The following is a 20,321-nucleotide window of genomic DNA, read 5'->3' as shown; positions in this document are numbered from 1 at the left end:
CACAACAGCAACAGCTGGCTAACCACTTTGTTAACGTACATCTTCGGCCTCGTCCCACCTGTCCCCCCATCTATGCCATGACTAAGCATTACCAATGAAAATCCTTAGAAAAACCAGATGTTGTATGTACGTGGCAATATGTAAATTACGTGCCGGATCCAAAGTCGGGCTGGCAATGGACAGCCCCTAATTACCAGCACGTGGCGGCAGCCAGGGATTCTGAGTTATGTGGGGGAAGAACGGGTGGAGTAAGTCTCTGTCGGCATAGGCATATGTTCCTGTCCGCAGCAGGAGTCTGACTCCTGAATTTACATGAAGTCGCTTTATTCATGTCTGGCTCACTCACTATCACATTCTCCTCAGTCACTGTTTCACGTCTCTTCCTGGAAGCCCCAGACCCTTTCTTTCCTCTTTCAGTCTCAGCAGATACCTTACCTAGATTGCTAAGAAGATGGAGACCACCTGACATTTCCTCCCTTAGCTTCTAGACCACAAAACTTTTCTTCCCTTCTGTCTTAAGAGGAAGATGTGAGCCTTCTTCCTGCCAAGACCATCTCCTCCATTTGTACCCTCGATCTCATCGTCCTCTTATCTGCTTGGGGATCTCACTCCATTCATCCTGTTTCTTTTGAGCATCATCACTCTCTCCCACTCTATTTGTTCCCACTCTTTTCTGTCTGTAGACGTACTCGGGCTTCTCATCCACTGCCCAAAAAAGTCCTCGCTGTGATTTTGCTACTGTTCAATTTCTCCCATCTTTTACGTCTAACTTCATACAAAAGTAGCCTATACCTCCTGCCTCTGTTTCTGTACCATTCACTCGGTCCTCAATTCCTCATAATCTGACTTCTGCTACCAAATCTCCACTCAAAATACTCTCAAAGGTAACCAATGACAATCTAAAATCCAGCGTTCTTTTCTTTGTGTTCTCCGGCCCAGTTCTAGCTCGTGCCATTGTTGACTGTCTTGTTCTTAATCCTATTTTCATTCTTGTTTTCTCTAATGCTGTACTATCCTGGTTGACCTCCTTCTTCTCTGTTTCTTTGATGTCTCCTTAAGTGTCACTTTTCCTAATATTCTCTAAAAAGAAATGTTTCCCCAAATTCTATCCTTAACTCTTTTCTCTCCCTTCGTGTGCTTTCCCATAGTAATTTCATCCACTATTATGGTTTCAATTATCATCTCTATATTCATGACTTGGCAGCTAGGTGGCACAGTGGATAGAATGCCAGGCCTGTTGTCAGGAAGACTCGGCTTCCTGGCCTCAGATACATACTAGCTGTGTGATCTTGGGCAAGCCACTTAACCCTGTTGGCCTCAGTCTCATCAAATGTAAAATGATCTGGAGAAGGCAATGGCAAATCACTTCTGTATCCAGCAAGAAAACCCCAAATGGGATTATGAGGACTCAGACATGACTGAAAAATGACTGAACAACAACGTCATGACTCTTAAAGCTTTATATTTAACTGTTGTCTGAGCTTCAAACACCTATTTTGGTTGCCTACTGGACTTCTCTAATTGGATGTTTTGATGATACCTTGATAATAAAGTCACCATGTCCAAAATGAACCTCATTATTTTCTCCTTGAAACATTTCTTTCCGACTGACTTCCCTATTTCTGTTCATGGTCTCACCACATTCCTAGTTACCCAGGCTCAAAACCTGTCATTTTTAATCCCCTTCCTTTTTCTTTATGTCCTCATCTAGCTAGTTGCCAAGTTTTGTGAATTCTTCTTCCTTCACCTACTTTCGTCACTATCCCATCTACTCCGCACACCTATCCTTTCTGTAATCCTTTGCCTGTAAAACAGCTTAAGGGAAAAAAAAGTTCTCTTCATTTTTCTTGGTATTCATTGTCAGTCAATTCTGTTTCCTCTTTTTCTGGGGCTTAGTATTCCAGATGTTAATTTTTATAAGGCCAACTTGCTACTTCTTTGTATTCAGACTCCCTTATCTACCCTTGCTATGTAAAACTTCAAAAAAAACTAAATTGGTTGATGAATTCCCTGAGCAACCACCTTAGTCTCTTCAGACAGGTCCCCTTTGCTTCCTCATCTGGAATCACTTGTTTTTTTATGGTCAGAATTTTGATCTTGAGAGCAGCCCATCCTTCCTAAGCCAACTTTTCCTGCGATGCTAGGGTTCAACCCATACCTTCTCTGAGTTCTATGAAATCCCCACTCCCATATCTAAGGCATCTATGTATGCTTGGTTTTCCTCTCATTATCTATTATAAATTTTATATATAGTTTATAAGTTATATATAAATTGTACAATAATTTATTTATATTTTCTATATTATATAACATATAATTTTTAAAATTAAATTAAAAAACTTAAAATAAAAATATATTATATATAATAATTTATAATAAAATTATAATCTATATAAATTTTAAGATAGTGTGGTCAATTTCTCATGGGATTTCCACTTTGGCAATAAATTCTTCCCCATTGTCAGGATCAGATTCAGAATAGTTCTCTTGCTTCCTCTAAGCTTTTGAAAAATCAAATCATTATTTATAAAAATTATGAACTTATTAGCTGCTCTGCTTTTTGGAGACAATAAGCTCTAGCAGATATATTGACAGAGTTTTCCATCACAATTATATTGTGCTAACTCAAAGAAGGGATAGAACTGTTGTTTGGGGTTAGATGAGATGATGATTACAGATGTTAGAAGGCAAACTATTCAATGCATATTTTTTTCCTACTAAGGAAGATGGTCCTCAGACTTGGAAGTATAGAAGAAAAATGGTTAACATGGCACGGGAGGCCATGATTAGTGAGGAAATCGTAAAAGGATACCAAGCTGTCCTCAATGAGTTCAAGCCACCAGGTCTGGCTGAACTACAACCCTGAACCTGAGGTGTGATTGCTGAGCTGTGGTCAGCGTCTTTTGAGGGACTACGGAGAACAGGAGAGAGGCCCTTGGGTTGGATATGGATGCATGTTGTCCCAGTTTTCTAAAAAGGAGAAGATGAATTCTTCAAATTACAGGGCAGTGGGTTTGCTTTTATTTCCTGCCAAAATTTTTGTCCTTGAATAAGAGATGGTTTGTGAGGGAGACGAAAACGGGTTTATCAAGAATAAATCATCCCAGAGTAATCTCATTTGCTTTTCTGACAGATAGACAAGGCAGATCGAGGGAATCATGTAAACAGTTTATGCCTAGATTTAACAAGGTATTTGACGAAGTCTCTCATGATATACTTGCAGACAAGATGCAGAGGCTTGGGATGAGGATGAATGATTTTATATATAGTTTACGTGGATTTGGGGACTTGTCAAATAACTGGAACCAAAGAATTTTGATAAATGGATACATATCATCTTGGAGAGAGGCATCTGGCTCTTTCCTAGACCCTAGTCAGCTAAATATTTTTTAGTGACCTGAATGAAGGCATCAATGCTATGCTTATTAAATTGAATAATATTTAATAAAGATAAAGGTAAAGTCCTCCAAAACTGGCTCCAAGAGCTAGTTGTGCACGTATAGGATGAGGGAGATATGTTGGGGGTGATGAATCATTTGAAAAAAATGTGGTGCTTTTAGTGGACCGGAAATTCCATATGAGTCAACGGTGTTACATGGCAGCCAAAAAAGCTAATATGATCTTAAACTGCATTTAGAAATGTAGTACCTAGTAAGTAGGAGATGGCTGTTCCTCTATACTCTGTCCTCATCCTATCATAGCTGCAGTATTGTGTTTGTTCTGGGTGCCACATTTTGGGAAGGACTTTGACATGGTAGGCTGTGTATAGAAGAGTAAAACCAGGATGGTGACGAGCTTTGAAAACTTACCATGCAAAGGTTGGTTGAAGAAACAGGGTTGTTTATTCCAGAGGAGAAAAGAGTTAGAGGGAACATTTTGTTAACTGTCTTCAAATGCATGAAAGATTGTCATGTGGAGCAAGGATTAAATTTGTTTTGCTTGGCCCCAGAAAGTAGAAGTAGGAAAGCTGAAGAGAGGTCAATTTGGGCTTTCTATGAGGAAAAACTTTATACTTAGATCTCTCTAGAAGTATCATGGATGACCTGAGGAGCAAGTTAGTTTCCTATCATTATAAGTCACTGTGGATTTTGTAGAAGGGATTTCTGCTCAGATAGGGGTTAGAATGAATGACTTCTGAGGTCCCTTCCAGATCTGAGATTCTACGATTCTAGTTCAAAAGATTTCCTTAATGTGGGTACTCTTATCACTGAGGCAGCTCACAGTCCCTCCACCTTCAGTAGACATTCGATATTTCATAGATCATTTTCTTCAAGAGAGTTTATCACCTGTTGAGTTCTATGGTCTCTGTCAACTCTGAGATTCTGTTATTCTGTGATTTATGAAAAATATGTTGGATCTAGAAGGAGGATGGAAGCTTTACCTGTTAGGCCATAGTAGTCACTGTGTCATCAAGAAAGGCCCAGAACCAGGTAGTGTCTTGGAGGCTTCTGAGTCATTAATGAGACCTAGTTCCTTACCTACAGAGGACCTCACAGTACAGCTTTGACCTATGACTACAACAGGGTGTTTTGAAGATCAGATGTCTTGGTGGTTTCCAAATCTCTCAGCCACTCATCAACTATAAGGTCTGCAGGAAATAGGGAAGTACAATGTATAGGGGCAGAAAAAGGGGGAGGAGAGAATTAAAAGCCATCATTTGCATGGAATGATGTTTTGTGAATTGATGAACAGTGAGCTGTTGTAGTGAAATTCTATTGCAGACAATAATTCCAACCTGTTGTCTTGATGATTAGCGAATGTAGTACATCAGTTGGGGCTTCAAGGTATGATTTGTTATTTCACATGTTCTCGGGAGTGAGGGTAGTATATGGTGGTGAGTTGGCTCTTAAATGAAACTGAGGGCTATGAGACATGAGGTGAAGCAGTGAGATACCTTTTAGAGTAATAGGAGAGTGGCCTTGGAGGTTGAGAGTAGATTGAGCCAAGATATGAAGTAGTCCAACTTTTTAACTTGTCAGTGACTACTCATAGGGCATCTTGTTCTTGAGACAATGGTAAATTAGTCACAGAGTCTAAGATATTGCTGTTCATAGAGCCACAGGGGTGATGGGAATGGCCAAGGTAACCCTGATAATTTTCTTACAGAAGCAACTATCACAAAGATCTCATGTAGCAGCTGACATTACTTGGGACCCATGGCCCCTAAAAGTTCTGAGTTCCACCAGCATGGTTATAGACAACCCATTGAATAAATAATCAAGCTTTTGTTACATAGGCAGATCACCTTTGAATGAGTCACTCTGGAGGGGGGATGGGTACAACTGGGAATGGAAGTACAAAGGTCTTTTGGAAAGTGATTCCTACTTCAGGTACCAGCTTGAAGGATGACTGGCAGCGACATCTGGGACCCATTGGTCTCCTAGAGGATAACTCTTATCATGACTTTGAAAATATTAAGTTCTACCATGAAGGGCCATCACAGTTCTATGTAAATTAAGATAAGACTTAATTTATGCTTGAGCTGGGCAAAAGCAACTGCAACCTCAGACGTCCAATAGAATGCCTTTGTATATCTTAGTAGGTCCATCAAGGGTGCTATATTACAAAGTGTGTGCCCCTGTGTGAATTGGAAGCAATACTTTATGAAGTGTCAGATTAGATATAGATCCTTGATAGAAGCAAGAGTCCCTCCCCCATTGCATAACAGCATCCCCCTGGCACAAATTTGGCTCCAGACTGCGTAGGAGAAGTTTCAGGAATCCTAGCTCTGCTTTTTTTGTGCTGGCATTCCCTCTTGCTTAGCAAATAATCAGTACTGGCACAAGTACTCAAGGGAATTGTGCATCAGTTAACTGGACATGCTGTGTGCATTACAGGGTAAGTGAGAAAATTGTCAAGTAAGCTACTATTGTGTATTCCATCAAGTTGTGAAAAAATAAAATTTGTAGATTGTTTAAAAACCATGGTGGGAGGGGGTATTCAACAATCCAAATGGTTTCACAGACATTGCACATTGCACATTGACAATATCTAGAAGGCTGTTTTCCATTCATTGCCCTATTGATCCTTATCAGTTTTGTAGGTCCCCTGAAAGTCCAGCTTGGTGAACAGGGCAAGTATGGGTTATTCGATCCAGGAAGTCAGGAATCAGAGGTGGTGGAGAATAATTTTGAACCATTATGACAAAAACATAAATTCCCCTCTCTTTTTCTGAATGGATAATAGGAAGGCCTGAGGAGAAGCTAAGGACTAGATACACAATTACGTATGCAGAATCTAGGTCTTTCGCCCTGTTAGGGAGTATAGCTAGGGCACTGGAAGGGGGACACCTGGGATCACATTAACAGTGTGGTCAAATGATTGGTAAGAGCCCAATTCGTCTACCTTAGCTATGTTAAAGATGTTTCGAACATCTTTCTGTTAGGAGAGGAATTTCATATTGGGGGCTAATGACTAGTGACAACTCAGTCCTGACTTGAACTATGTTCCTTACAGTAGGCGAGTTAAACTTGATTGGAATTCCAACTAGGGGTTGGAATTGGGCCGCTCCAGTCACTTGATCTCCAATATCACAAGAGAATAGGGAAGACCATATATAATAAGAGACTAGGTCAAGACTTCCATATTGTTTCCTACTCAATAAGTGTTTCCTTTTGTGTTTAATTGGTCAGGACTAGGATAATAATCTATCATTTTTCTTTTTAAAAACCAGGTGAGGTTGAAGAAAGATATGCTGCTGGTGTTTCAGGGATGTTTATCAAAGAGAGTGAGGAAGGGTGGCAGTGTGAGCCACGTAAAGTCTCAGAGGTGCTTGAGTCTGTAAGAGCAGGAGCTCTAGCATCAAGGGTAGGGAAAGAGTGGGTTGATGGAGAGGCTCCATGGTAGGCCCGAGGGAGTGTTGGTCCATCAGAAGGTCTACTCTCTCTAGATGACCCTTAGGCATTTTTCACCACATTTTGTACCTGTTGGTGGGTCAACTGCTGAATTGTCTAAGCAGTCCATGATGCAGGAACAGCTTCTCAGTGTTTAATCAGATTCATTTGGTTGGGATGAATTGTGACTGCCATCTCCTATGTTGCATAGGTTCGTCAGCATGAATGGTGACTGAGTCATTGGGGGATTCAATGGGCCTCTTAAGTCAACATGGCAGATCGATCTAGAAGCAGAACTGAATCTTGATTCAGGTGTATTGGTGGATGCCCACCAGTAGGGTATAAAGCTACTTCTCCATGGACCAGTTTGTCTCAAATGGCATCAACCAGCACCTCCAAAGAGTGGTTAGTGAGGGTCACTCATAGCAAGTCATCAACCTAAGTACCCTGAAGATGCTAGAGTATTCTCTGACTGGGATCTGATGATTGGTAGTTTCCCCTTGTAGTGGTTCATGAAAAATCTGAAAAGAGCTTCTAGATAAAATTCAGAAGGGAGCTATTTTCAGGGGACACATAGAGTAGTTTCCAGTGGTCAGGAGAAGCCAACAACTGAAATTTTAGGAAAGCTACCTTTCCCTGTTTTAAATGGAATGCTTAAGGATAAACCCACTAATACCCTTGTTTTAGTGAGAAAGCAGGTCAGAGAACTTTTCTAGTAGAAACATTCTGTTAAGTGAAGGTGACCAAGTTTCTACCTGTTCCAAGAAACTTTTGGTTTCCTCTCAAAAGCAGGTGATTTTTTCTAGGAGTGTGGCATACTCTAGAGCCTGGGATTCTCCTTGGAACTGCTGTTGGAAGGTAGCATTTTGGGTGTGTGAATAGATTTTGCTGCAAAGTCAGCATGTATCCCCTCTGGATGCTTCATTGCTTGGAATAACTAAGACTTGAACAATAGAGAAAGCCAAGAATGTTCTGGCTTGTGCCAGGTTGAGGGAGGTATTAGGAAAAGTGTAACCAAGCCTATTAAATGATGGCTTGAGCTTGGGTCAATGCTAGATCCCAATCCAGCAAAGAATGATGGGCAAATGCCAGAGAATGAAGGGAGCACCAGACTGGTTTGCTCATTGGGAGAGAAGTGAACACTTTATAGCTAACAGGTGAACAGCATAAAGCAGGGTAATAAAGAAGCAGTGTAAGGTCAAGGCTGGTGTTCAAGGTAGCCAGATTCCATTCAGGTGAGAGGAAAACAGCTTGAGGCACAGTAACCGCGGGAATCTAAAATCAGAGGTTCAAGTGGAAACCATTTCTAAGCGAAGAAAGCCAAAGCAGAGTTAAAGTCAGAGCAAGACATGATTGAGGACCAGGTAAAGATGACATTTGGCTTAACTCAGTGCTCCTCCCCCACCCCACAGTGCCCCTACCTGGATCACACCCACTGGTAAGGTCACACCCACCTTCCTATGAGCTGCAGATGGTGCTGACACAAGACCTTGATGAGAACCTGGATTCCATCAAGGATTCAGTTGTGGATGGTCTAATCCCAGCAAAGACCTCACTGGGGCTGGGCTTCCCAGGCTTGAGAAGAGCTTGTTTATTTGGCTCAGTGAACTTTGCCCTTGGATGGGGGGATAGTTTGAATAGAAGGTGCTGTCTTCCCTTCTTCTTGGATGGGTAAGGCAGCAAACACTAGCTGTCTAAGTAAAGACCTTTAGGGCAGAGAAGAATATTGTGGGGTGCTTCGTAGGAGAGAGGTGGCCCAAGAGGCCCTTTGAAGGTTTTGGTTCTAATGGGTTGAAATCTATCCTCTCTTCATATTTTCTCAAAGTGATTTACTTCTGCCTTCTAGAAAGCTTACTGAACTCCCACTCCTCTCCATGAGTCAGGGCTTTGAGGCTATGAAGAATCTTACTATGTCTCTGATTTTCCTTCATTGCTGAGGAACTTTAGACCTGAGAAGTAAATGTGCAGAAAGATGGTGGGAAAGCTAGGCTAGGGTAGACCCAGAGCCTTGGGCCATTATGGTTCTACCTCTGGTGCTTGGAGAATGACTTATACCTGAGAAACGGGTACTATCCCAGGGTCCCTTAGAGAAAGCCAAACTTTAGCTTAATCCCATGGAAAGGGCTCCAAGTGGAATCAACAGTAGAATACCCCAAGGACCACAATATACTATAAACATCTTTATCACACAGGACATTGAATGCAAGCATACATGGTCACATTACAACACAAGAAAGAGTGGTAGGTTGGGAAAGAGGAAGATAAGAGGGAGGAAGAGGTAAGAAGTGAGAGAGGAGGAAGAAGGGAAAGATAAGAAAGAAAAGAAAGAGAGATGAGGAGGAAGGATAAGAGAAGAAAATATGAGAAGATATGAGGGAGAGGAGGAAGAAATGGAGGAAGAGGAGAGGGGAAGAAAAGAAGAAAGGTTGAAACTGAAGAGGAGGAAGAGGGGGAAGAAAAAGAAGAGGAAGCAAAGTTCAACGTCACAACTAATCAAGACAGACCAACCAGCACTCCAATAACTTTCCACCATAGGCACTAAATACGGCACTCCACAATCCCCCCAAAAGAAAGACCATTAAGGGGGGGGAGGGGTAGAGAGCTGAGAGCACAGGATTGAGGACTCAAAGGCACATCATGCAATGACCTCACAACTGGCCACATGACGTCATCAGTGGACAGATGACACCATGCTTAAGTGACTTACAGTTTCAGGTTATTTGGGGAGGGATAGGGTATTTTGGGGTCTCCCATAACAGCTAGAAAGCCACTGGGGCCATCTGGTCTGGTGGGTGGTGATTGGGTTGAAAAAAACAAAACATAAAGAAAAGAGGAGTTGGTTTGATGGCCTTTTCTCAGATTCAGGATGTTCAACCTCTGCAAACCAGAAACTCCCACCCATTGCAGCCCTCAGAATTGGCCCTCCCATCTCTGGGCCCAATTCATCAAATCTCTTAGTACTGGAAAGTCAGGAGAGACTGGATTGAGGGATATTACTAGAACATTTATGTCAATTTAACACAAAATCCAGAATTCACCTCTATCAGGAGAGGTGGCCTGGGCCTTACTGAGAAGTGCAGAGATCCTCTGTACATTGACCCTATTGTTCCTTATCATTCCCTGCCTGGGAACCAACTCCACCATAGGGTTCCCTTTCCTATAAGACTGAAGGCCCTATCCAAACACTGGGCTGTATCAAAACACATGGCTAGTGTGGCTGGAACCAATCTTGGCTTCTGAGGGGGACTAGGAACTCTGCTGACTTAGGGTGGTAGTGACTCTAGTTCAACGTAGGCCAGGGAGGCTTTGTTTGGGGTTCTGGGAGATAGTTTGGTACTTCGAGGAATCAAAGGGACAGGGCCTCTAGGAAAAGGGTCTCATCCCTGTAGGAAGACTATTCCTCCCTCCTCTCAGTTTTGTCAGGAATCAATAAGAGCCCCACTCAGCCCCCATTAGCCTAAACTGACATGCTCACAGCAACAATTCAGGCTTAGAACAATAGTCCAGAGGGGAGATGGGTGAGCCAGCTGAGAAGGCAGCACACCTGTAGTGAGGGTGGCTTTAGATACCAAGCGTTTAGGAAGCATCCCCTGGCCCTGACTGTGTCCATCTCACCTGTCTGTAATCAGTCAGGGCCGGCTCAGTAGGGCCGGTTGGCATCCTTTGGCCGCTTCAGCTGAACCTTGAGCCGCTTCATGCCAATCTGAAAGCCATTCATGGCCTGGATGGCTGTCTGCGCACTGGCTGGATTGTCGAAGCTAACGAACCCTGAGCGGAGAGAAGGCAGATTAGTCTTTTCCATACCTCCAACACTCCATGTCCCCAGCTTCACCCCACAAAAAGGCCCCCTGCCATTGTCCGTAACTCCATTCATCCTATCATAAGTTCTCTTTGCCCTCCCACAAAACTTCATAGTTCATAATTTCATGTCCCCTTCTTCTAGAGTCCTCAGCCATACAATCTCATAGATGTTTCTTTTTTTAATTTTATTTTTTTCCAATTGCATGCAAAAACAATTTTTAGCATTCACTTTTTAAACCTAATAGAAGTTTCTAAATCAATTATCCACTTCTCTCATCCTTCATTTCCCCAATCATACTTCAGTATGTGCACCTAATGCCTAAGTTTCATGAAAGTGTAGTTCTTGAGCAGGAGGAGGGGAATTGTGTGTGTGTGTGTGTGTGTGTGTGCTCATGTAGAGCCAGTTTACCCTGTCCTGAAGGTCCTGAAATCTTAATTCAGTAATGCCTTTCCCTAGACTAGTTCATTGACTGGGATGAAAGTGAATCTTATATCAAAGAAGACTTCATCCCAGCAACGACTCCCAGGGAGAAAGGTTTGGTGACTGTAGGATATTTTTCCTCAATATTCTATCCTGCGCTGATATCTCCAGTCTCTCCCTGGACCTTCTTTCCTCTTCCTCTTTATCTTTTCTCCCATTCTTCCTTCTCCTTCTGTAGGAAGACCACGATAGTCTCTGTTCTTCTAACCCTTCCTTAGATGTTATCAGAGTACAGTTGTACCCATGGAACTTCTACTTGCCAAATGGCTTCAGGGTCACTTACAAGCCATTGTGATCCAGGGTGACCCACATTCAGGTTAATATATAAAAAGAGTCCAAGAGTATATACCATCCTTGCCTTGGCATCAGGCTCCCTTTTAGAACACAGATGTTATTTATCATCTTGCTTCACCTGAGCTCCAGGCTCTGACCTATGGTCTATAGGATATAGATAGACTATCCCAATCACAGATATTTTGAAATCCTTTACTACTGCTTAACTTCCAGGGTTCAAGACCTTTGCTTGCTTGCTTGCCTAGGACCTCTGACAGCTGAGAGCCCTTAGTGTGTCAGTCCTGGATCTGGACCTCTTTTGGGTGAACTGAAGAGCAAGAAGAACAAGGTCTTCTTTATCTTCACCTTCACCTTCACCTTCACCTTCACCTTCACCTTCACCTTCACCTTCACTTTCACCATCTTCATTTTCACCTTCACCTTCACCTTCACTTTCACCTTCATCTTCACCTTCACTTTCACCTTCACTTTTACCTTCACTTTCACCTTCACCTTCACTTTTACCTTCACTTTCACCTTCACCTTCACTTTCACCTTCATCTTCACCTTCATCTTCACTTTCACCATCTTCACCTTCACCTTTACCTTCACCTAATTAATCTGAACTCTTAATCCTGACATGGTGTCATAGAGTCTCAAAGTTGGCCAGCAGCTCAGGATTCATCTTGTCCTAGCTACACCTGAATAGGATTTCTCTGCAAAACATCCCTGACAAGTGACTGTCCAATTTCTACTTGAAGACTATCATGTTTAGAGGCAGCCTATCTCATTTTCAGGCAGCTCAAATTGTCAGAAAGTTTCTCAGATTAAACCCTTTTTTATCCATTGGAAGGGTAATGTCCACAGGATGAAGGGTCAAATATTGTCTTGGGACTGGGGTGTCATAGTCCCAGGATTTGGGCTTTGGTTCAGAAGGGGTGTCAGGTGTCATAGGGTTTAGGGGATTAGAAGTTCAGAGCTGGGGATCATTGGGGTTACAATGGTTAGAGGATCAAATACCAAGGCCAGGGAACTGGGGGCTTCCAATGAGAAACTCACCAAAGCATTTGCTCTGGTTCGTGGCACGGTCTACAAAGACTTTGGCAGAGATGACGGTGCCGAAAGGCAGGAACATCTGCATGAGCTCGGCATCTCCGAACTCTTGGGGCAGGTGATAGATGAAAAGGTTACAGCCTTCAGGGCCTAGTTATAGAGGGAAAAGGCAGATTAACGAGAGGACCTCCCTTAGGGGCCCTTGACACTTCAGCTCCCCTCTTCCTGACAGGGGTGGGAGGAGGAAGAATGGGGAGATAGTGCCCCACTCTACTACTTGTTCAGGATATTTTCCCCAGCCCTGGCACCATCCCTTCTTACCTTCTCTCTGCTGCTGAGGCAGGATCGGGGGCTGTGGTGGGAAGGCTGTGTTCACAGGGGCATAGGCGGCTGGGTATGCTGCTGGAAACAGAGGAAAGAAGGTTTGGGGTGAGGAGCTCTTTCCCCAGTGACATCCTAATCAGGTCTCATTCCCACTCTTTTGCTCGGGGCTTCTCTTGGCACATGTGGGTCATTTCTGTGTTTCTATCTATAAATTCTATGTCTATATGTAGAATTGTCTCTCCTATGAGAACTCCCAAAGGGCGAGGACAATATATCTCTGCTAAGACTGGGGACTCCCCAAGGAGGGAAGCTGTATGTCCTTCCTTCAATTGGGAGCTTATGCTATCTCCCCTACCAGACCAGAGGAGATCACAAGCTCTACAACGGCCAATCTCTTCTACTACCCTTCTCCTCCTCCCCCACCCAGCCTAGAGGAAGTAGGTGAGAAAGAGGGAACAAGAGAAAAGACCACGAGAAGTCTGATGCAAGACCTGCATAGTGCTGCATTCCTGCGTAGGCCTGCTGGAGGGGCTCTGCCACACTGGGGCTCTGAGCTGGTGAGAGACAGAAGCAGAGACAGGAAGAGGTGGCAAGGAAGATAGAAACACAGGGCGACAGAGAGAGAGAGAGAGAGAGAAAGACACACACAGAAGGAAACAGACAGAGAGAAACAATGAGTGTGAAGGAGGAAACAGGATTTCCTCAGGATAGCAGATGACAGTGTATGGGAGAACTCCCTCTCGCAGGACAGAGGAAGCTCCTCCCTCATTGTGAGATTTAGGTCTTTTGGGGCCTGGTGTTTCCATGCTTGTGGGTGGTTGGTGGGGAGAACAAGGGGAGGAAGGTGCCCACCTGGGTAAGGGTGGAGACCGTTGGTGTAGAGGGTGTCCGAGGTTGGCTGCCCATTGGTCTGGGGGGTGAGGGGACTGAATCCATTCACCCCAATGGGAGCAGCAATGCTGGGGACAGTGCCGGTGCTGATGCCTGGTGGTGTGCTCGTACCTAGGGTCCATAGGGAAGCCAATGTCAGGCCTTTCAAACTGGATTGAGTGGGCAGCGATCAGCACCCTTTTCCCTCTAGGTATAGGTCAAGACCGAAGCTTCAGGGGAAAAGAGCAGGGTTAGCTATACTTCCCCTTTGGTAGCGGGGCCTATCAGGGAGGAGGTTCCCTGTGGGACCTTTGCCCAGCATGAGAGGATGGGAGCGAAGGAAGCAGTCATGACTTGAGACCCTTGACACCTAGCCTCACAACCTACTCTTTTAAGAGGGGCCTGGCTAATTCTGGTGAGAGAAGGGCAGGGGTTGGTGGGGAAATGCTGACTTAGAATCACCGTTCCTTTTCCACTCATCCTCCTGCCCCCCAGTCATCCTTCTGCCCCAGATTAAGAGGGGGAGCAGTAGGAGAGAAGTGGCCAGTACCTGATGAGGGTGTCACGGGTGTGGCGATGAGGCCACTGACATTGAAGGCAGCCATCTGCTGCATCTGGGCGGCGGCAATGGCTGCCATGGGGTTGAGGCACGTTCCTTGAGCTGCCATCAGAGCTGCCTGCTGCTGCATTATCTTCAAGATGGAAAGAAGGAATTGTAGGGAAGAGAGAGGGCAGAAAAGAGGCAGGACAGGGAGAAGAAAAGGTGGAAAGGAGAAAGATGGGTCACATTGATTAAGGGAGAATGGGATGAAAGATGAAGGATGTCCAATGTACCCCATGAACTCCCAGATAAATGGGTGGCCAGTGCTCTTTCTAGAGTTTTGTGCCTGATTTCTGTTGGAGTTAAAACGGTCAAAGGCACCACTCAGGAAAAATGCTGTCATTGATGCATATGGGAGAAGGGGTAGATGAGGGATCCCAAAGAGGAGGCATCCCCTACCGCTTGTGTGTACACTCCGCAGGCTCCAAACTGTACGGTCATCGGGTGGAAGATGCCCAGCTGCCCAGCCATCTGGTGCATCCTCCTTAGCGTCCGCTCTTTGTCTGTGTCAGCAAACTTCACGACAAGGCTGGAGGAGGCTCCCTGAAGTGGGGGGGAGGAGAGGAGTAGAAGGAGGGCTTGTGGAATCCCTGGCTGTCTTTCTCCTTTGGAGAACATATACATGCTTGGAACCCCTGCTTCTCTTCCTGCCATTCCACCGCTTCCCAAGTTTGTAACTCTGTATATTCTCGTCAGGGAGAAGCTGAGGCAAAGTTGGAAGGAAGAGGGGATACATAATCTGGATGGAGGCTCACTAAACAGGATCGTGGTAGAGATGAATAGGGTGTAAAGAAGGGATCTCATCCCAACCCAGGCTCTTTGTCACCGAAATGTGGCAGGGGCTGTCTGGGTGATCCCTTTCCTCCCCTGGTGCCCTGGGGCTTCTCCTCACCGGCAGAGTCTGGCTGCTATGCAGGCTGTTGATGGCAGCCTGGGCCTCTGCGTGGCTCCCGAATTTCACAAAAGCACAGCCTGGAGCAAGATAGAGTTGAGGTTAGGTCAGATTGTGGGACGCAGATAATGTTCTGGGGTTAGATCCTCATCACAGGGTTTTTCAGGATGAAAATTGGGGTGTTATTGGGTCAGGGTTGGATTACAGGGTCGGCTTAGATCACAGGATCCAGACCCAGTCTATTGGGTCAGTCTGGGGCCAAGGGGCTGTGTAGTGGTACAGTCAGGTAGAGGTCATGAGGTTCAGGATGGGGTTAGGTTGGGATCATGGGACTGTGGGATTAGGATGGGGTTTCAGGGTTAGGATGAGGTCATAGGGGCAAGGTTGGGATCAGCACAGAGTAATGGGCCCACACCTTTGCTAGTTCCATCAGGGCCCCGGAGGATGGTACACTCCTCAATCTGGCCAAAAGGCTCAAACAGCCGCCGGACATCCTCCTCGCTCTGCTGCTTCCCCAGCATCCCCACGAAGAGCTTCCTGTCTTCTGAAGGCAAGCCCCATGTGGTGACCCTAGGGCTGAGTCCTACCTACCTACCTAGCCCTTCTCATGAATCCTACCCTGGCTACCAAAGTCTTAATTCCCCACTTCTCTTCCTCCTCCAGGGACCCTGGGGCCAATGAAGGTCCCCTCCTAGTCTGCAGCCCAGCCTCCTCCCATGTAGTCTATGAAGCAGGGGCTGAATGACTGAACCCTTTGTCTAACGCTGAGTCCTTCTCCCAATCACTAACCTACCATATCCTTCACTGATCTCCATCTCTGACTCAGCCTTACTCTCTTCCTTCCTGAGTTTCTATCGCTACCCTAGAGATCTCACTCCCCTCATTAAGCCCCTTCCACTGAGTTCCTGTCCCCACGACTGAGACTAAACTCTTCTTGAGGTTCTATGACCCCCAACTGAACCTCATCCCTAACACTGAACCTCCATCTCCATCACTGAGACCTTAACACCACGTTCCCCATACCCAATGCTAATCCTATCTTACGGTAGCCCAGCAAGCTCTATGAGAGCAGAGATACCATCCCATCTAAACTTTGCATCCTTCCCAGGACCTAGCATAGTGCACAGCATGTGTATGTTCAGTTAAATTCCTGAGACCTTTCTTTCCTTCACTCTGAGCTCCCATCCATTCTTCCTTATGCCTGGGATGGAAGTAACTTCCTCTGTTAGTGTATTGAGGGCTTTGAATCCATCCTCATAACATCCTTAAAGCTGCCCAAACCCTGGCGTGACCCCTACCTTTCATTAAGTGCCACAACCCCCTCAGCCACCCCCAGCAAAGGCCAGTTTCCAGACAAGGGGTAGTGTGGAGGGGGTGAAGGGAAGTCCCGTGAGTAACCTTCATTTGTAAAGGAGGAAGGCCATTGAGGGGAGAAAGGGCAATGTAAGACGGTAAGGTAGGATGGACGACCTGGCTCTTCCATTTCCCAGGAGGATGTAGGGTTAGAACCTGAAGCTCCTGTGGTCTAGATGAGGTTAGGAGTCAGCTCATTTGGGATTCCCTCTGAATCTCCTACCAGGCTTTTCTTGAGTCCGTTTGGATGCTGTGATGGTCCTTTATTTCTTTCCCCTGCTTGGTTGCCCTGAAACCTATCTACCAGTCATTGTTTGCAATGAAACCCTCAGGATGTCTCAAGGGGATGAAGATTCTAAGACTAAGAGGGAGTGCTGGGTTGGCTGATAATGGTGTCCCAGCCTGTGGAAATAGAAGGCAGGCAGCCTGGGTCCTGGGGTCTGAGGGAGAAAAGAGGGTACCTCAGCACTTCAGAGTGGACCAGGTCCTTGATCCAGACTGTAGAGGCCAAGGCTCTTGTAGGGCTTGAAAGCCTTGCCACCTACACTGGGGTCTAGGAGCAGGTGACATATTTTCTGCCCAGTCTCCCTATTCTCTCTACCAGCACACTATTGGGAGGAATTTTTGAGAGGGCAGAGCTCTGGGGATGCGTTTTCTCATGATTGGAGGCCTTCCCTCTGACATCATATGGATCTGATCACACTCCCTCTTTGGTCTCACCTAAACCATTATCCTCTGCCACCCCACCTTATTCCTCAAGTTCCCTCACAGACCTGGGACCTGGAGAAAGTGTAATATGTAACCAGGGCTTGTGGGGTTCAGTGCTTGGTGGGTTTTCTCAGTGGTCAGTGCTAAAGTTCAAAGTTCCCAGGGTGGAGTGAGCTTACCCCCATTTGAGAGGTAGTGTATGTAGGGTGAGGAAGGACAGGATGAGTTGGCAGGGGAGGTTACAAAGACCACATTGTTTATCAAAGCAGTGTTGACAAGCAATACATGTTGACTTAGACTAGGCAGGGGAACAGGGAGGTATGTAGATAACCATCCTCTCTTTCATCGCCTAGGAAATTAATCTCAGTGAAGGCAAGCTTCTTCAAGGCTTGTATCTCCCTCCAAACACTTGTTCTTCTCATCTAGAGGAATTCTATTTTTTTTTAAAGGGGGTCATACTGACTTGTGATTTGATTCCTAAAGGGAACATCCAAAGAGGAAAATCCTTCCAAAGCAGACCTGCAAGAGGTCTTACTGTCTTAGAGGAGGGGTTCTTAACCTGGAGTCCATGGATCCCTGATAGATTCCAGGGCTTCCATGGACTGGATGGGAAACAGATCAGATCTTTATTTTTACCAACCTTAAACTGAAATTTAGTATTTCTTTTAATTATTTAAAAACATTATTCTGAAAAGGTTTCTCCAGATTACCTAAGAAGTCCATGGCACAAAAAAATTAAGAACCTCTGTCTTAAAGAGTTTCCCAAGAAATTGAGAAGTTAAATAACTTGTTTAGGGTCATACCACTAGTATATGTTAGAGGCAGGACTAGAATCCATGTCTTACTGCCTCTAAGGCTGCCCTCTACTATCTCACACTGACTTTATTTTTTGAGGCAGTCAGGAGTTAAGTGACTTGCTTAGGGTCACACAACTAATAAGTATCTGAGGCAGGATTTGAACTCAGGTGCTCTTAACTCCATGGCCAATGCTCTATCTGCTGAGCAACCTACCTGCCCTCTACTATCGCACACTGCCTTTCAAGATGGATCATCGAATCCTAGATGTAGAGCCTAAAGGAGACTGAGAGAATATATGTTTTCTCCCTGCTTTTCTTCCCTTTCCCCACAAGTCACAAATGAGGGACCTGAAAATAGTATATCAAGCAACCCTGGGAGGGCAAACTGAGTCAAAATTGATGAAATGCTATAGGAAATCCCTCCCTGATTGAGTGTTAGAATTATGAGAGGACTGTTATAATTCCCTGGCATTTTGACTAGCACCTACTGAGCCTTGCTCTGCAAAGCAGCATCCATCCTTCACCCTTTTCTCTCTCTTCCTAGAGACTGCATACAATCAGTGTAGAGGACAGACACCGGGAAGCTTAGATGGTTGAGGCAGCCAGGTCCACAGAAGATCAGGGGCCTCCCTAGCAGGGGAGCTGAGGCTCAGCCTTCCGCAGAAGGCACTTCCACGTTGTGAGGTGATGCCTATACTTTTCTGAGGTGTCTATCTTCACACCATTCCTGACCTCAGGGACATCCTGGTGGAAGGCAGCAAGTCCCAACCCTAGAAGTTCTACCTTTCGCTGGGCACACAGATCCTGGACTGGGGGGTGGAGGGAAGGTTCTTCTTTTACCTATTTCCCACACCCCCACCCCCCCAATCCCAGGGTATGGGAAAGGGCAACGCGCTACCTCCTCGGCCTTCACTGTCAGCAGGCTTCACCTGGATAGGGCGGTTCATCTGAAAAACAAAAGATGAGCACATACAGTTAGAGAAAGAGGCCTGGACCTCATACAGTTAGGGAAGAAGGCCTAGCTCCTGAGAATCCTTAACTGAGCCCACTGCCTCTAGCCACTGAACCATGAGGGATTCCAGTGCTCCTGATCCCCATAGTCCCTAGCATCTCTGTCTGGCTTGGATCCTTCACGATTGGCCAAAACTCTGGCCTGAGTAATTCTGGTGGATTCCTATTGTCTTTAGGATAAAATTCTGATTCCTTTGGCCTTTAAAGCTCTTCACCATCTGGTATAGCCTACTTTCCAGGTTTATAGTACAGTATTCTTCATACACTCTACAGTTTAGCTTGCGCTTCTTCATAAACAGTATTTCATCTCCCGTTTCCAAGTCTTTGCACATTTAGCACCCTAGTCCTTCCCACCAAACATTTATTGTCTTGATCTCAACTTCAGAGGTGGGGTGGTAGGGACCAATGTTAGTGACTTGAACTCTGATTCTCTCCAATTGCTTCAATCTCCTACCTTGTATACTATAGGACTTAGCCTCAGTCTCACACAATGACCCAAAGCTTCTTTCTTAGCCTGAGTGTCCTGTCCTACCCCCAGGAGAAAGTTTGGGATGTCCCCCTGCCCACCAAGTGGTCACTTTAAGGATTCCCCTACCAAGGTCGCTGAGGCTGGAGCAGGGTTATGCGTTGGACAGAGTCCATGCAGTCTCACCTAGAGTAAGCTGGCTATAAGCTTTCAGAATCTCAGACAAAAGAAGTGTTGGAATCTCTTGGCCTCTCCTCTCTAGTTTAGGAAGAACCAATTTTTGGGGGAACAGGGGGAACAGGGACATCTGCCTAAGTTGGATGTGGGATGGAGAAATGTTCAACCTCCTATGTCCTGGGTGTTTTTTTTCCTAGCCCTGTCTAGGGAGAGACACCGAATTTGGCAGACACAAGTCACTGTCATCATTAAACTGAGCACCAAGGTATGCCTGGATGGCCCTATTGCCGGGTGCTGCTGGGGAATCAGGAGGAGAAACCATAAGCTCGCACCTCCAGGAGCCTCCTGTGTAGTTAGAGGCACAAGACCCACACAGTGGAGATAAAATGATACAAGCTAGTCTCTGCTAAATGTCCAATGAGTGGGATGTATAGCAAGGGCCAGAGTCCAGAGAAGGGACAGATCAGCGTGGAGGCTACCTAGAGGGCAGAAGACTTGATTTAGTCCCTCACCCATATCCTGGATAAAACATGCTTTAAGAATGTGATGGATCTAAATTTCTTTTGACCTGACTCCAGGCTCTTGCAGTCAGTCTGATAATATGGCTCACATTCATATAGAGATTTATGGTCTACAGAATGCCTTCTATACAACCTTGCTGAGTAGGTAATACAGATACTG

General features: G+C 45.3%; 1 protein-coding gene across 9 annotated transcripts in view; it reads right to left on the bottom strand.

Moving 5' to 3' along the window:
- Window positions 1-20,321, bottom strand: part of CELF6 (CUGBP Elav-like family member 6) — a 104,528-nt gene that overhangs the window by 7,973 nt on the left and 76,234 nt on the right. Inside the window, exons 3-12 of one of the 9 annotated variants that reach the window (XM_020996987.1) lie at window positions 18,885-18,933; window positions 15,544-15,672; window positions 15,129-15,208; window positions 14,636-14,779; window positions 14,186-14,327; window positions 13,618-13,767; window positions 13,257-13,319; window positions 12,763-12,843; window positions 12,448-12,591; window positions 10,449-10,601 (exon numbers count right to left, since the gene is read on the bottom strand). In XM_020996987.1, the coding sequence (XP_020852646.1) occupies window positions 10,474-10,601; window positions 12,448-12,591; window positions 12,763-12,843; window positions 13,257-13,319; window positions 13,618-13,767; window positions 14,186-14,327; window positions 14,636-14,779; window positions 15,129-15,208; window positions 15,544-15,672; window positions 18,885-18,933 (1,110 nt within the window). In that variant the 3' untranslated portion in view covers window positions 10,449-10,473. The remainder of the gene's footprint in view (window positions 1-10,448; window positions 10,602-12,447; window positions 12,592-12,762; window positions 12,844-13,256; window positions 13,320-13,617; window positions 13,768-14,185; window positions 14,328-14,635; window positions 14,780-15,128; window positions 15,209-15,543; window positions 15,673-18,884; window positions 18,934-20,321) is intronic. The other 8 variants (XM_020996988.1, XM_020996990.1, XM_020996989.1 and 5 more) reach the window with 8 other exon arrangements.

This window comes from Phascolarctos cinereus, unplaced genomic scaffold, assembly GCF_003287225.1.
Source record: "Phascolarctos cinereus isolate Bilbo 61053 unplaced genomic scaffold, phaCin_HiC Scaffold_3;HRSCAF=262, whole genome shotgun sequence".
NCBI lineage: Eukaryota > Metazoa > Chordata > Mammalia > Diprotodontia > Phascolarctidae > Phascolarctos > Phascolarctos cinereus.
The sequence above is the reverse complement of the archived record's forward strand: the minus strand, read 5'-3'. Positions and strand labels throughout refer to the sequence as shown.